The sequence below is a fragment of the Anomaloglossus baeobatrachus genome, chromosome 3 (assembly GCF_048569485.1).
Source record: "Anomaloglossus baeobatrachus isolate aAnoBae1 chromosome 3, aAnoBae1.hap1, whole genome shotgun sequence".
NCBI lineage: Eukaryota > Metazoa > Chordata > Amphibia > Anura > Aromobatidae > Anomaloglossus > Anomaloglossus baeobatrachus.
The window spans coordinates 554,158,490-554,175,531 of record NC_134355.1 but is presented as its reverse complement, the minus strand read 5'-3'; the positions used below and the strand labels follow the sequence as shown (position 1 = coordinate 554,175,531).

The 17,042-nt window shown below is 42.5% G+C and overlaps 1 protein-coding gene across 1 annotated transcript in view; it reads left to right on the top strand.

The window, feature by feature from the left end:
- Positions 1–17,042, top strand: part of EPHA4 (EPH receptor A4) — an 88,593-nt gene that overhangs the window by 48,631 nt on the left and 22,920 nt on the right. The window contains exons 5-8 of the mRNA XM_075340817.1: positions 2,494–2,829; positions 13,996–14,120; positions 14,972–15,131; positions 15,686–15,797. Of these exons, the coding sequence (XP_075196932.1) occupies positions 2,494–2,829; positions 13,996–14,120; positions 14,972–15,131; positions 15,686–15,797 (733 nt within the window). The remainder of the gene's footprint in view (positions 1–2,493; positions 2,830–13,995; positions 14,121–14,971; positions 15,132–15,685; positions 15,798–17,042) is intronic.

Below are 17,042 nucleotides of genomic sequence, written 5' to 3'. Positions count from 1 at the left end.
GTGCTTCATAAATTCTTTGTATAGCGTCTTTCAAACCTTACAATATACGCTCTTTTTGTTCTGCCACTCACATAGATATCTCAGGATGGTGTAAACTAGAGTAGTCATGGGTCATCCTAAGTGGAGGAAACTAAAAGAATATCCATTAACTGGCATCTGTTTCCAAAACGCAGGGTTTTTTTGCACTTATTGTGATGGCTACGAAATAACACTTTTTCGAGGGGCGAAAGACTTTATTGGAGCTGATAAATAAATCTGTAACAATATACGCTATCTAGGTGTAGGGAGCCAGACGCATTTTATCATCAGCTTGTCATCATTGGAAAGCGGCCAAAAGTTGGTGCCAATATTGGACTTCTAGGCACTTTGGTCATTTAGCTCCTGGGATTTGTCCAGAACTTGAAGTGTCTAGTTAAGAGATTGATCATAGGGATAAAATCAACATTTGTTCACAGGTAATTAAGCTTGACATTGCGTTGTATTATATAACATAAGCTACAGGTTCCACCTTGGTTCTTTCTCTCTTTAAACACAGCCAGACTGGTTCCACAGTCCTCCATTTGGGGTCATTAATCACTTCCTAGGCTTGGGACATTGCATCTCAGGTTATATTATCTGAAGAAAGAGAACTGGGATCTTGTTTTAACATCTGTCACATGCTGCTACTTTATTTATCAATCCGCGACCACTTTCCTGCCTTCTTGAAACCAAGACTGAAAGTCTTCTGATTGCCTTCTGCGTTGAGCGATGAATCCTTCCCAATCACCCGTGTCCAAATGTTAATTTACCAGCCTGTAAATCTTACTTGGATAATTTAAAGTGTTTTATACACACCCCAGGTTGTCCGGAGACTCGTAAACAATTTCCATTAATGCACATTACTATTGACTGTATCTGGGCTTGAGGGATTTCTGCCCTCTGCTTAATCCTAAGTATCTGGCTGTAAAAGTGCGAAGTTGCAATTGCTCCTCTTGCATTCGCTCTAAGCTCATTAGCTGGTACTACGGTATAATTCTCACAATTTTGCTCCTATACTTCCCAAAGGAAGTGATTGTAAATGGTTGTAATCTCTTCAACCTAAACAGCTCTTTCTAATCAATGCTCATCATTACACAATATTTTGAGCAAGAAATTAATTATTTCGCTCCAGGCATATTTGGATCCTGAATGACAATCTGTTGCCATACAGGGAAAGAGAATAATAACACAAAAAACGCACTTGGCTTCTCTTTGTCATTGCCTTTTCTTCTACCTAATCCAAGCCCACAACACACACCCTCTCTAGTCCAAACTCGCCTAGCAGAGAAACAAAAAACTGTAATTTACAGGACTGTGTCAGAGTCTTTATGAGGAAATTGACGAGCTCTACAAAAACAAAATTTCGACTCAAGAATTGACTGTAAACAGAAACTGAACGAAAGAGATAAATTTGGGAGGAGTAGACTTAATCCAAGCGATTCTGCTAGACTCATTGAAAGACCGGGATGCAAACCTTCAAGGTCACTTGATGAAAAATGGAAAGGTCAGCCTGGTTTTGGCGTGATTAGTATGAGGATAGAAGTCTAAGGGGATTGGAAAATCACCGATCTAGGGAAATTAATTTTAATTATCCAAGGCCAACATTTTCTATGGCCCCTACCATCTAAGAGATTCATTCCAACTTGCATATTTAGAAAGACTCTACGGCTAATTTAGTGTGACGCAAAACCAAAAGTGATCATTGTTAATAAGAGAATAGAAATTGTGGATCTGTCTATAATGAGAACAGCTGTGGAAAAGAGGTCAACCCACAGTTTTTTTTAATATAAGATTCTAAATGTCTATATGAATAGATAATGCATCCTCCGGTGCATTGCGTGTAGATGGAAGAAGATGAGGCTCCGACATTTCTTTTCTTGAAAAACAAGTGTGAAAAAAATATCATCTTTGTAGATTGCCTGAAATCACCCTGCCAGGAAAGGCACTTCTGTTTTTACTCATTTTCATGGATAACGTCAAGGTTTTATTCTCCATTTGCCTGTCTCCTCCTTGATGTTCTGCTCAACTGTCACCCCCTCCTCTACACAGACCATCTCCATTCATGTTGGTAGGGGAGGGTGGGGGTCTCTTTCTGACCCATCTCTCTCTTCAGACCTGCCAGCATCTGCGTGCCTAGTTTTCCGCTTGGCTGCCCCTGTGTTCAGAAGCTGCCTGGGCCTCGTCCCACATACCAATTACTGACTTTTTGCTTTCTGAGGATCTTGATTCATTGTGGCACATTTTCCCACGTGAAAGTGGACATAGCCGTTTGGAAAGGTGCCCTTTGGTGTTGAGAAGGAAAAATAGTTCAGTGGTGTTAGAAATGACATTTCTTCATTTTAACTCTATGTATTATAATAGTTTTTGAATGAGGCATGCATTGTTGTAGCTATCTGTGTGTAGATGGTTCCTGTTCACCGTACCATACTTAATCTCGTCTTTAAGATGTTTCATATCTGATTTTTTATTTTTTAGGACCACCATCGGCTCCTCAGAACCTCATTTCCAATGTCAATGAGACCTCCGTAAATTTGGAGTGGACGGCTCCCCAGAATACAGGTGGACGGCATGATGTTTCCTTCAATGTAGTCTGTAAGAGATGCGGTGCTGACCTTACTCGTTGTCGGCCGTGTGGTAGTGGAGTTCACTACAGCCCCCAGCAGAATGCTTTGAAGACATCCAAAGTCTCCATCACTGACCTTCAGGCTCACACTAATTATACATTTGAAATTTGGGCTATGAATGGAGTCTCAAAACAGAATCCTAGCCCGGACCAGTCGGTTTCCGTTACCGTTACAACCAACCAAGCTGGTAAGTGATTGCCTTAAGTAAATACGCATAAGTAATCAATGTAATAACAACTTGTATTGGACGCAACCAGTGATTAATATATTGAAAGTAGGATGGAGTGGTTGAATAGATGAGTACGTGCTCTACTAATGGGCCAGGTGTGTGAACATTCACCCCCTCCACCCCATCATTAAACAAGGCGGTTTAGATATTATCACTGTCCTATTGTCATAGATGCCATGGGAAGAAGCTGGAACATAAGGCAGTCACCAACTTGCATCATGTGATTGTCTGCAGCCGCTTTTAATTTGAATATGCAAATTATTAATAATTCATTGTTTTTTTTATTTCCATGGACAGTTCATTTACCCATCAGGAATCTTATTTTTCTTGATCAAATTGTGACGGCTTCAAAGTGTGAATGGTATTGCTCTTTGACAGTAACTCCACAGGGAAGGGCAACATGGGAGGATTCCATTCAAATAACAGTATGGGAGATCTCAATGCTGTCCTGGAAGGCATTTTTAAAAGGGAAATTGTCACTTGGTTTGGGGCCACTAAACCACTAGGATGGCATTATGCAGATTAGCTTTGCTTATAAGCCAGTGTCAGAATCAACCGTTTAGTCATTAGGTACAAAAAACTTATAAATTCTAATGAGATGAGTCTCTCATTTCGGGGCATCATGCGCATTGCTCAGATGAAGCAGAGGACAGTGCATTCTGCTTTCTTGTGCATGCACAGTGGCCTTTTAACACTACATATAATAATTTGGAGCCCAACGTTGTTGAACAAGAGCTCTGGACTTTTCTCCAGTCAGGTCTTTTACTGTGGTACATACAGATCTTAGTAACATCACACTTACTGAGAGGTTTCATTCAAAGGGTATTTGTCAGCAGATTTTTTGCTATTTAATCTGAGATCCGCATACCATAGAGCAAGAAAGCCTGATTCCAGGGTTGTGTCACTTATTAGGCTTTTGTTGTAGTTTCAATACAATCAGTATTTTATCAGCACTAGGTCTCACATGCAGAGCAGTCAGGCTAATGTGTGTAACTCCACCCCCACCACTGATTGGAAGTTGCCAGTGGTGTGGGCGGGATTATACACAGCCCAGAAGACTTAGCTCTGCTACATTTACATCAGGCAAAAGAGGCATTCTATCAAAACGGCACCAAGCATCCCAGCAAGTGACACATCACTGGAATCAGGCTCTCCGTCTCTACATTATATGCATATCAGATTCCATAGTAAAAATCTGCTGACAGATTCCCTTTAAGAGTGTTCCCAATTAAAGTTGGATCAACAGTTATGATTATATTGGTGCCCCAAACTTTCTATATTTTCTGTATCTCTTACATGAAGTATCAGATGTGTCTGCACCCACCGCTATTCTGCCACTGATTACAATGACAGTCGATATTTTGGTTCTGCAGTAGTAAAAGTCACCATCGGTTTAATGACAATACAATTAGAAAGTTAAACTATGCAATTCCATAAAGATGATTTGTGTGTTTAGATAGGGCTGGGGAGTCAGACTGCACAAATAGTGGAGTGAAATAGCGGATTGTGATCACAATCCATCACCCATGAAATGTAGGAAAGTAAACCAGATGAGGATTGCAAAGAAAGACTCTCTGTTGCTCCCCTCAGTTTACGATGGGGGCCTCTCTGCCGAATACTATTTCTTTTTAAGGTCTCAGCAGTCTTGGCTTTGCCAACAGACATAAACAAAACACGTTTGGGATCAGTTACCCAAACGAGTCACCTCTTGCTCTTTCCCTCCATCACATCACAGCTTGCTGGACACAGGATACGCCAATTAGCACCGAAAGTGTGTAAATAAATTGAACAAGCCTTTTTCCTTAGAGAGGCGACAGATAGTTTTAAACAGCTGTTGGCTGCTCAATGCGAGACCTCCTTAAGAAATATGCCAAACACAGTGATCGTTGCATTGTTTCTATGGTGGCTTGTGAAATTACAAAAGTGTATAATGACTCAGACAATCACCGCACTAATTGCCAGCATTTTCCAGAGCACTTTTTAGAATCCCCAGATGCACCCACGGGTTTGTTTTCATTGGTGCCTGGCCTCTGTTCAGCTGCGGCATTGTGCATAATGATGCGGCATCTTCAGCACCGGCAACATCTAGCGAAAAGAAATCAACGATTTAACAGATGAACCAAAATGTTTTTCTCAACTTATTTCAGTTGCTTTATATGATAATGTAGTCAAAGTCTTTGTGCCCAAGGAGCATGGTGACATGCAGAGTCTCTATGGCTGTCATGGTCGTCGTATAATGCGCCAGTACTGGACCTCACTACAGACATATCCCCGATAGATTGACAAAAGAAAATATTCAGCTCACCTGTCATCCAAGACCTCGAAAACCAGGAGGTGCCCGCGGTCCACTGGTCAGTCCTAGCCAGCAAGATAGGAATAGGAAAAAACGAAGGTATGGTCCCAGCACCAATATCCAGATAAAATAGTAAAGTTCGGGGTTCGTACCGAACAGAGACTTGACAAAAAAAAATTCAGGGTTTGAGTAAGGGCCGCTTTACACGCTACGACATCGACATCGTAGCAATTGCTAGCGATGTCGAGCGCGATAGCACCCGCCCCCGTCGTTGTAACGATATGTGGTGATCGCTGCCATAAAGAACATTATCGCTACGGCAGTGTCACACGCACATACCTGCTCTGCGAGGTCGCTGTGACCGGCAAACCGCCTCCTTTCTAAGGGGGCGGTTTGTTTAGCATCACAGCGACGTCACAGCAGCATCACTGAACCGCCGCCCAATAGAAAAGGAGGGGAGGAGATGAGCGGCCGGAACATGACGCCCACCTCCTTCCTTCCTACTTTTCCAGTGGACGCAGGTAAGAAGATGTTTGTCGTTCCAGCGGCGTCACATATAGCGATGTGTGCTGCCACAGGAACGACAAACAACATTGTTACTGTAGCAGCAACGATAATTGAGAATAGGGGGGCATGTCACCGATGAGCGATTTTGAAAGTTTTTGTGACGATTCAAAATCAATCATTGGTGTCACACGCAACGACATCGCTAAAGCGGACGGATGTGTGTCACAAATTCCGTGACCCCAACGAGATCGCTTTAGCGATCTCGTAGCGTGTAAAGCCACCTTTAGGGTGCTTTACATATGCTAAAAACTTGAGCGAGGATCGCTGTGTTGGGGTACACTCTGTGCTCCGCTCCGTGCGAGCCGCTTGCACTGTTTGAATGGCTCGCACTGGGGGTTAAAATCAGTGTTATCAGATGTAGCGTGCAAAAAAAAATGAAAAAACCTGCCCTCACTCCAGCGGAAGTGCTCTGTTTATGGCTGGCTGTATGTGGATGGAGAGCCGAACTGACCATTTAGTGAGTTCCAATGAGGTTCGGGTCAAGTCCAGGTCCGGAACTTGAGCTTGCAGAACCCAAACTTCCATGGGTCCGCTCATCTCTAATCATGATAACTGTCCCCAATCTACATTCTCTATCAGTATGTCTTTGGCGTGTGGGAGAAAACCGGAGAACCTGGAGGAAACCCACACAAGTACTGTGAGAATGTACAAATTCCTCGTAGATGTTGTCCTTCGCGAAATATGAACTCTGGAACCTAAAACTTTAAGGCTACAGTACTATCAAATGAGCCTTAGGTTATCCCTGCCCGTACACCTTAGTGTTTCAACAGCAAGTGACTACCGCCATGACTGTTAGATCACACTACTGCAGATCTTTTTGCTCAACTGTAATACATAGCCCTCTATACCATACCATACGAACCCAACGTGCAGTAATTGACTGACTACAACCACTGTGTAAGCAGCCTTCATTGTAGAAGCACTGTCTGGTTACTAGTAAGGATAAAAACAGCATCCCATAGTTCCGTAGTCTGGCTGGAGGTATTTGCCCCAATGGCTGAACGTCTATCCCGTCTATCCCGTCTATCCCGCTTGCTCATTGTTTACCAACATTGCCATGTTGTGTGTGATGTGCTGAAGATGTAATCACTGGCTGCGGTGATCGCTGCTTCCCGTACTCGGCATGTTATAAACAATCTGCACCGCTAATGAGTAATGCATGATACAGAAAGGCGCTAGAATATAGGACATCTGCCCTGCTCTATTTAGTGACACAGACGAAGCTTACCAGTTTTCTTCCAGCGCCAAGAAACATTTGCTTTTCATAATTATACTTTATTGGCTGCTTTTGAAGTAGCGAGATGTATATTTCACAATACATTACACTTTTGTTTCCCAGTGTCCTAGTTTTGTAGCTAATAACTTGCAGCTGATGGCGTTTACAGTATATTGGCAAGCACGGGGTTAACCAGAAACCTTCCCAGAGCTAAGCAGTAATTACATTGGCTTACTATTATCTGTGACTGGTTTTGTCGGGGGCTTTGTGAAAATGAAGCTGGTGTAATGAAGACATATGCAGCTAATGGCTGCGGACTTCCACGCACCTCGCGAGGAGGTACGAGTGGTGGGGACACTTCCTGCTCTAATATTAATGATGGCATTAGCCAGACCACCATTGTCGGCTTGTCAAAGCAAATGCTGTCACCTGCTCGTCTCGAAAAGGGAAAGAGCATTTTGTACGGCAGGAGAAATAGCCCTGACCCCTGCAGTTTGCCGTGTCCCTGAAGTTAGCATTTCAATATTTTGGGCTATGGAGCTAGAAAATTGCAGCTGTCCTCCCACATTTGTCCTTGGTAACAGGAGGAGAATTGGGGGTTTCAGGGGAGGAAGGTTAGAAAAAAAGATTTATGTTTCAGTTTAACGTATAAGTGGTAATTTAGTCTTTCACTAGTTATTATGGTGCATGGCCACATTCCAGAAATATCTAGTTGAGGCAATTTTTTTATATTTCTGGCTAGAAAGAAATGTGACACAATCATTATAACTATTCTTAAAGGGGTCGTCCAGTTACTTAAAGTAAAAAAAAATGAAAAATTTTGTAAAATAATAAGTCATTCTCCACTTACCGATCCCTGGACACTGCCATGCCAACGCTTTCCAGGTTCCCTGCTGGTCTCTGTGCTTCCTGCCCGGTGTGAGATGGAAGAAAAGGGTTAATCCGCGCTGCCAGAAGAAGATCACTGAAGATGGATGGGGATTAAAACATCTGATTTTACTGTATTACGCGTTTTTGAAGCTGTATAACCCCTTCTTTAGGAACAAAATCAAAATGTACATTATTGATTTTGTACCCTGAAGAAGGAGTTATACAGCTCAAACGCGTAGAACAATAAAATCAGATGTATTAATCCCTATCAATCCTCAGTGATCATCTTCTGGCAGCGCGGATTAACCCTTTTCCTCCATCTCCTCCAACACTATCTTCCTGGGTTCTACAGCAGCCATCCTTATCACGTGGTTTTAGTGGTTGTGTCTATAACACAACCACACCAGGTTAGTGTACCTATTTAAATTCTTTCTGGTACCACCGCATAAGACACCATTTGCATCCCCACCTTATTTATCATTTCAGTTTTTACTACGTCCTGGCCGGTGTAGACAGACATTATTATTATTTATTATTATAGTGCTATTTATTCCATGGCGCTTTACATGTGAAAAGGGCTATACATAATACGGACAAGTACAATAATCATAAACAATACAAGGCACAGACTGGTACAGGAGGAGAGTGGACCCTGCCCGCGAGGGATCACAGTCTATGAACATGACCTCTGTAACAAATCACTGGCTAAAAGGCTAGGGTCACTCGACTGTTTTCTACACATCCAAGAAAATTGGTTTGTATATGCTACTCAGAGTTTCATCAGTGGGATCCGTTTTTCTCGGGGGTGAAGATGAAAAAAAAAAGTTTTTTTCCAGCTCCTCCTAGTGTGGTTCGATGTTTTCCACAGAGTTTCATCAGTGGGATCCGTTTTTCTCGGAGGTGGAGAGGAAAAAAAAAGGGTTTTTCCAGCTCCTCCTAGTGTGGTTCGATGTTTTCCACGGAACCATTGACTTGCATGACCAATTTTGACCGACACTCAAAATTGGAAACCTCAAATCTTTCCTTGCACCCCTCGGTCCGAGGAAAACATGGGACGTGCACAGCCCCATAGAATTACAAGGGTACAAGTGCTATTGGGTAAAACCGATAACACTCCTCTAATTTAAACGTTTATGTCTCCGCGCTCTAAAATTGATGTGTGATCACCTCTGCAGTCAGTGATTGGCTGCAGCAATATTTTGTCTATCTGGACTGAGTATGATATACTAAGACCAGAAGGGGGACCCTGAAAATGTCAGGATGGCAGTAATGAGAGATCGGTAAGGTAAATTTTAAATATTTAATTATTTTCATTTTTTTTAATTATTTGTTTTATTAAATTGGCAACTTTTTTATTTTTAATTGGTTAAGAATAGCTTATGCAATAGTTTAAGAGACTAACGGGTTACTAAAGTATTTTTGAAGGGATCGTACAATGTGACTGATCATTGCTAAAGATGTACCCACCAGCAGCCATAATGTCGTCAGATGTTTGTCACTAAGCCCTTTAACATGCCGAGTATCGGTGCTTAACACAGCACTTAACTCTTAGTTCCCAATATACTCTGCATCTTTTCACTCTCCAGAAACTTTCTTTTCCCTCCCTAGAGACAGATCTGTTCTTGCGATGCCACATGATTGATTGGGGAAACAGAGGGGGCACGGAGTTGGTGTTTGAGTAATGTTAAGAAATCAGGAGGACACAAGACTAATCAAACACACAGGCAGGGCTAGTGTTTTAACAAGATGATGGATTGCATTTCTGTGTTTTCCTGTCCTGATCCTCAACATCTACTTTACTTTTAATAACTTTTTTTTTCCAAATGCTCCACTACAATATGTAGCCATTCCCTTTGCTTTAATTAATTACTTCCTCCTCCATGTGTTAAAAAAAATAGATGTCGTGCATTTATCTATAAACTTATCTGGGGACGATAAATAGATATTTCTAAAAATTAGAAGATAAGATATACCCATAGTGGTTACTTTAAAACATCTGACAACTCCGAATAAAGTTTTTATTTTTTTTATATATTTTTTTATATTTTTTTACTAACAGTTCATAGAAGGGTCTGACAATATGTCGCGAAATGTATATCATCCAAAAGAATGTGGTCAGAATAACCAGAGATATTATACATGATAACCCATCATTGAGAATTAAAGGTTAAAAAAAAAAAAAAAAAATAGAAATTATGATGGGAAATTACTAAGGATGAGTGAATATATTCGCCACTATTCATTATCCGACGGACAACAGGCTATTCATGTCATTATGTATCCATCGAATAAAACAACTGACTGCCTGGCGCCTGTTTTCCTGGAGAGAGAGACTTTAGGTCCAACGTGAAATTATTTGGGTTTCCCATAGACTTACATTGCGCGTTGAATATTTGTGAATAGTCGAATAGCAGCTACCTATTCGTCAGATATTCGCGAAGTTGGATATTTTGGTGTTCGATCATCCCTAGAAATTACTCAGGAAGGCTAAAAAAAAATCTCAACTCATCCCCATTTTATGCAAAGCCTGAATTATTCTTAGGGGTGCTTTGCACATTGCGACATCGCTAGCATCGGCTATCGATGCCGAGCACGATAGTACCCGCCCCCGTCGCACATGCGATATCTTGTGATAGCTGCCGTAGTGAATATTATCGCTACGGCAGCTTCACGCGCACTTACCTGCCCTTCGACGTCGCTCTGGCCGGCGACCCGCCTCCTTCCTAAGGGGGCGGGTCGTGCGGCGTCACAGCAATGTCACATGGCAGGCGGCCAATAGAAGCGGAGGGGCGGAGATGAGCGGGACGTAAACATCCCGCCCACCTCCTTCTTTCCGCATAGCCGGTGGAGGCAAGTAAGGAGATGTTCCTCGCTCCTGCGGCTTCACACACAGCTATGTGTGCTGCCGCGGGAATGAGGAACAACATCGTATCTCTTATTGGTGCGACATTATGAAAATGACCGACACTACACAGATCACCGATTTTCGACGCTTTTGCAATCGTGTATCGGCGCATCTAGGCTTTACACGTTGCGACGTCGTTACCGGCGCCGGATGTGCGTCACTTTCAATTTGACCCCGATGATATCGCAGTAGCGATGTCGCAACGTGCAAAATACCCCTTAGAATTGCTTCTTGGGAAAGCCTAAATTACTTTTACAGCCTTTTAAAGACAATAGAAGAGGAAGAATGGGGCATAAAGGATCCAAAGAACAGGGCAGGCTGCAGAAAACAAAATGGGTGAGGCAGTATTAAAAATGGAGCCACTGTTGACTGCAGTCATGATTGGGATCGTAGACATTGCAGATGGATGCCGGAGCTGTTGTTCATTGCACACAGTATTCTAAGAAGTACATGCTAAAATCTTTCACATTGGCTATAATTGATCCATGTGCTCTGTGTGACCGATCCATATAGGGGCGGACATATCATGGGTGCAATCTGTGCAGCTGCATCGGGGCCCAAGAGTAATTGGCCAGTTTTATCTCCAAATCAGGAGGAATTGTGCATTATGATGCACTCTTAAAAGCAAAGGGCCCATATATTGTTCCTGCAGATTGGTCCTTTTTTGTCTGTGTCCACCAGTGGGTCCATGGAGCACACGGACACCACATGGACTCATTATACACTTGTCTGGACAAGCGCTGAACTCTGTGCTTCTTTGTATAGGAGTGTCATTTTTTTTCATTCCATACACCATGTACAGTAACACTTTATAGTGAAATTAGATCCTAACCGTGGTATTTTTTTAATGCAATAGAAGGATATTAAGGGTTAAACACACCTCAAAGGAAATTTGTATAGTGGAAAGGTTGTTAGGAGTCAAAAATAACAAAGCAAGACAAGAAATGACTGCACAAACTTTACTGTGTGGAATGTGGCAGAAACACCAAACTAAATCTACCGGAGAAATGGAGAGTGAAGGCGCTTAGGAAAGGATTACATAATGTGGCACAGACATGTATACACTGCAGCACAGACATAGGTGGCACAGAGCGTGTGCGATTATGTGTTTAGTTATGGATTTGTCCTTTTTATTAAAAAATAATGAAAAACCTAGTCTGGACAAACCTGGGATACACCTGAATGGATGAAAGGCATGCTTCATTAGCACTAGGAATTTCCAGTAGAAGGAGGCAGACGTTACCATGTTTTCTATTCCTTGGCTATTATCATGGGGCTAAAGCAGCTAGGACGGCCTCTTGTGGGGTCTTTAGAGCTGACGTTTTACCATCTTTTTGCGTTTTTCATGTTAACATTGAGCATTTAATTAGTACAAGTAAAAAAAAAATGTAATTGAGACCCTTACAGAACATGTCCCACGTAGATGCCCAAATATCTACTAAAGCCACGGTGACAATCAGTGAGTTTCCTCTATAGTCTAACTGCTGTCGGCAAAAGGCTTACGGTATGTTCCTCTCAGCTATTAATAAACTCCCCATTAAACATGCATGTCCATTTTGGCTGAGCATGCATGTATTCTGATAAGTCATACAATAAATTATCCCCCCTGAAAACAAAAATAATGTTGACATTCAACCGACTGACCCTTTTTATCCGTGACATGTGGAGGGCCACATATACACGACATGGTGGGCCAGTGGTGCCATTATCATCAGGTTTGGCCAACATTAAACTAATGTGTTTGACCCACTGAAATACCTCGGAGTGTCTGGCTTGCCTTGATGATCAGACATGTCACGTGTGGAGCACTGTTTGGTTTTGAGGCACTGTTCATAGCCTGCCTTGTAAGTCTAGGTCAGGTTACTGGTTCCTGTCAGTAAAGCTGTTACTCTTGTAGTTGCCTTGAGGCTGTAAAAGGTTTATTGTAGTTGTTTGCTTCCTACTCAGCTTTTCTTGTCCTCATTTGTGACTTCAGTGCTGGCCCAGACCTGTTCTGTACAGTTGTCTGGACACCTGGGAGGAGGGTAGGGGTCTCGTGTAGTTGTTTTGCCAGTGGGGATCCCGCACATGGGTGCTACCAGTAAAACTGGAGTTAGGTGTTTAATTATCCTGCCTGCGGAAGTCAATGTCAGACGTGGATGTGAAATCCCAGTGTAACACACAAACCGGAGCTTTGAACTCCATCATATATGTTTGGTGCTATCACTGGAGACCCTAAACCTTTACTGCAGGGTAAATGGCAGGACAGCTGAGCTACCCCAATAAAGACCTGCTATTCTGAGCTCTTCAAAGACTCCACAATGGTTTCCACTCTAAACTTGTTATCTGCAGTTTACCTACAAGCTATTTTCTGTGTTTGAGACTTGACAGACATGAAAAGTCTCATTATGAGGTGCTGAATGATAGAAAACTGAGGATAAAAGTGTTCTGTCATAGGATGGTACGCGAAACACTACTCGATTAGCTTCATGTACATGCATCAAACCCTAAATAATGACTTATCTATGTGACGTAGGTGGCAGGAACACAGGATCCTCCTAAGAGGTGAATAGGGTTGGTGGTGTGTGCACGCCATGAATATCCACTCAACATAATAACACTGGTTGATGGATTCATTGGCCAGGTCTCCTTGCTGTCCTTGAGGGTGTCACTTTAACATCCTGCACCCCATCACAAATAATAGCCTAGTTTGCCATGGGCAGTGACCTATTGTCATACTACAGGCTTACTATAAGAAGGGTATAACAATAAAATGCTCTGTCGCTAAAACCAACCATTAATTTGTGTTAGTGTCTTATTTATTGGGCCTCACATTGCTGATGTCACCTGGGTGTCAGGATTAGCTGCTGATTCAGGAGACCTTGTAACCACTGAGTCAGTCCTGATCTTACACACCTAATATTAATCTTTACTTTTTATTAAAACATGTGAATTTACAAAAAGCGATTTTGCTCCTTATAGGATCCCAGTCTCCTGTAGGTGCAAATTATAAAAAAAAGAATAGACCACATCTATAGTTTCACAAGGGAGGAACCCCGTTAGCACGCGAGGATGAAGCTTCCTTAATTAACATCATCCCGCCTATAAATCTGCATGGCTATTTTCAGACACAAGGGTGTATATCGCAGTTGTAGTGTAGTAACAGGGTGACACATAATTGGATATACGCAATTACTGCTCTTCTATATTTATCTGATTCCTGACATCAGCAGTTTAATAGAAATAGTTTTAATGAATAAATTATTCAAAAACCTGATATTTGCTTTTTTTCAGCTCCTTCGACTGTGACCCAGATTCAGCCGAGGGAGATAACAAGACACAGCGTGTCATTAACCTGGCCAGAACCGGACCGGGCCAATGGGGTCATATTAGAGTATGAAGTCAAGTACTATGAGAAGGTAATATATATTGTGTATTTTCACAGCACCATGGTGTGCTGTACATGTGAAAAGGCTGATATACAGGCTATATATATACATAATATATATATATATATATATATATATATATATATATGTATATATATATATATATATATATATACATACATACACATGTAATATGTAATGTGTGTAGATATAATATATATATATATAAAAATCACAATCACATCGGACAATCACTGCCTGTGGCGCACACCATCGCTTACACCCGTCACACGGACTTACCCTCCCTGCGACGTCGCTCTGGCCGGCGAACCACCTCCTTTCTAAGGGGGCGGTTCGTGCGGCGTCACAGCGACGTCACATGGCAGCCGACCAATAGAAGCGGAGGGGTAGAGATGAGCGGGCGGAAGATCCCGCCCACCTCCTTCCTTCCTTCTTTTCCGGTGGAGGCAGGTAAGGAGATGTTCATCATTCCTGCAGTGTCACACGTAGCGATGTGTGGTGCCGCAGGAACGACAAACAACATCGTACCTGCAGCAGCAACGATATTAAAGAAAGGAGCGACGTATCAACAATCAACGATTTTTGACGGTTTTGCGATCGTTGATCAACGCTCCTAGGTGTCACACGCTGCGATGTCGCTAACGGCGCCGGATGTGCGTCACTAACGACGTGACCCTGACGATATATCGCTAGCGATGTCGCAGTGTGTAAAGCACCCTTTACACTCTTTAGGATAATGGGGAAAGAGATAGTAGATCAAGGGGTTATTTCTGCAGATCTTTGTGTCATCAATGCCTATTTTATTTTGACTGAATATATTAACCATTCACTCTACTAAAAACTTCTCTGTTTACCCACAGGACCAAAATGATCGCAGTTATCGCATTGTAAAAACTGGGTCACGGAGTGCGGATATTAAAGGCCTCAACCCGCTCACTGCATATGTATTCCACGTCCGAGCCCGAACTGCGGCAGGTTATGGCGAGTTCAGTGGACCATTCGAATTCACCACAAATACAGGTGAAACCTCTTTATCATCTTTGGGATTTAATGTAATCCGTGCTATCATGGTGCATTTACAATGGACGATTATTGGAAACAAGCTTTCCCAATGCTCATTTCTCAATAATTGCTCTGTTCTAATGAGCAATTCACTCGTTTGTCGGGTAGAATTTACATAAAAATCATTGTTCTTGGCAGCACATTATTTGGACATGCGCTGCTGAGAACAACGATGTATGCGCACTGAACCATTGTATTAACAATCATTTATTGCGCAAAGACCTGCGTGAACATGAAGGTGCCCTGTCTAAACACGCCATTAAATGACCACTGATCGCCTACATCAGCTACATGTAACGTCGTGAGTTGGCCTACATAAACTCAGCTTTACTGTCCATGGGGGGTACAGCCTTTTGCCCGCTTACTACATATAGACCCAGTGCCCATACAAAGGACATCTATGGGTTCTATAAATGAAGGATAAACTGTGTCCTCGGCATGAGTGTTAGCATCTCTCAGCTCTGCGGCTTTGTATTCATTCTAATGCATTGTGTTTGCTTTGCTATTTTTAGTGCCATCTCCAATGATCGGTGAAGGAACCAGTCCTACTGTGCTGCTGGTGTCCGTGGCAGGTAGCATTGTCCTCGTGGTCATTCTCATCGCTGCCTTTGTCATCAGCAGAAGGTATGGGGTCGGATTTGCCAATTTCAGCCTTTAAAATGAATAGTAAAATAAAACATTGTAAACCACTGCTAAATTATTCATAGGCTGCTGTGTTGGGAAAATCTTCAGAGATTGTGATGAAATCAGTAAGTCACAAACTACAACAAAACCATCTTCTGCCTCATTTTTTATTCTATTTGCTTGTTTGCTTTTCCCAATGAGGACACCATTACTTTTTGCTTTTCCCAATGAGAACAGCATTATTCCTCCCTATTGAGATTTGCCGGATGTACGGAAGAGTCAGAGCAACAATTAGAGAAAAAAATGAGATAATTAAGGAAAGCAACAGATATTTGCGTAGTAGTATTACAGTCTAGTAGTCGAACCGGTCGGACAAGAAATCAGGTGTTACTTTACACGTTTTATTGTATTCATATTTTTCAATCTTAAAGGGAACCTGTCACCAGATTTGTCTCTTATGAGCTGCGGCCACCACCAGTGAGCCCTTATATACAGCACTCTAGAATACTGTATTTAAGAGCCCAGGCCAATCTGTAGAAGATAAAAACACTTTTATAATACCGATGGGCGTCGCTGCTCTCCGGTCCGGTGCCTCCTCTCTGCAGCGATCTCCGTCCTCCGGCTACCCAGCCCAGTATGGATGACATGTCTACATCATCCACACAGGCCGACATTGCGGTCCTGCGCAGGTGCACTTTGATCTGCCCTGTTAAGGTCAGATCAAAGTACTGTAATGCGCAGGCGCGAGGAAAGGTTAAAGACCGCCCGCACATGCGCACTACTACAATTCTTTGATCTGCCCTGAGCAGAGCAGATCAAAGTGTGCCTGCACAGGACCGAAATGCCGGCCAGTGAGGATGATGTATTATGCGTCATGCACACGGGCCTCAGAAGAAGGACGGGGATCGCCGCAGAGAGGAGGTGCCGCACCAGAGAGCAGCGACACCCGTCGGACCGGACCACCCCTTTGGTGAGTATTATAAAAGTGTTTTTTACATTGTACACAGCGGCCTGGGCTCTTATATACAGTATTCTAGAATGCTATATATATAGCCCACTGATGTGGCCGCAGCTTATAATCACCAAATCTGGTGACGGGTTCCCCTTAAAGGAAAATATGTTTTTGAGAAAGTATGTTAGGCATTTTTAGGATACGGAGAATGCCTATTTTTGCTTTTGTCTCTCTCTTATACCAGTACTTTCCTCTTCTGGGTGGAGTTCGAACCTGAAACAAAGACATATTCT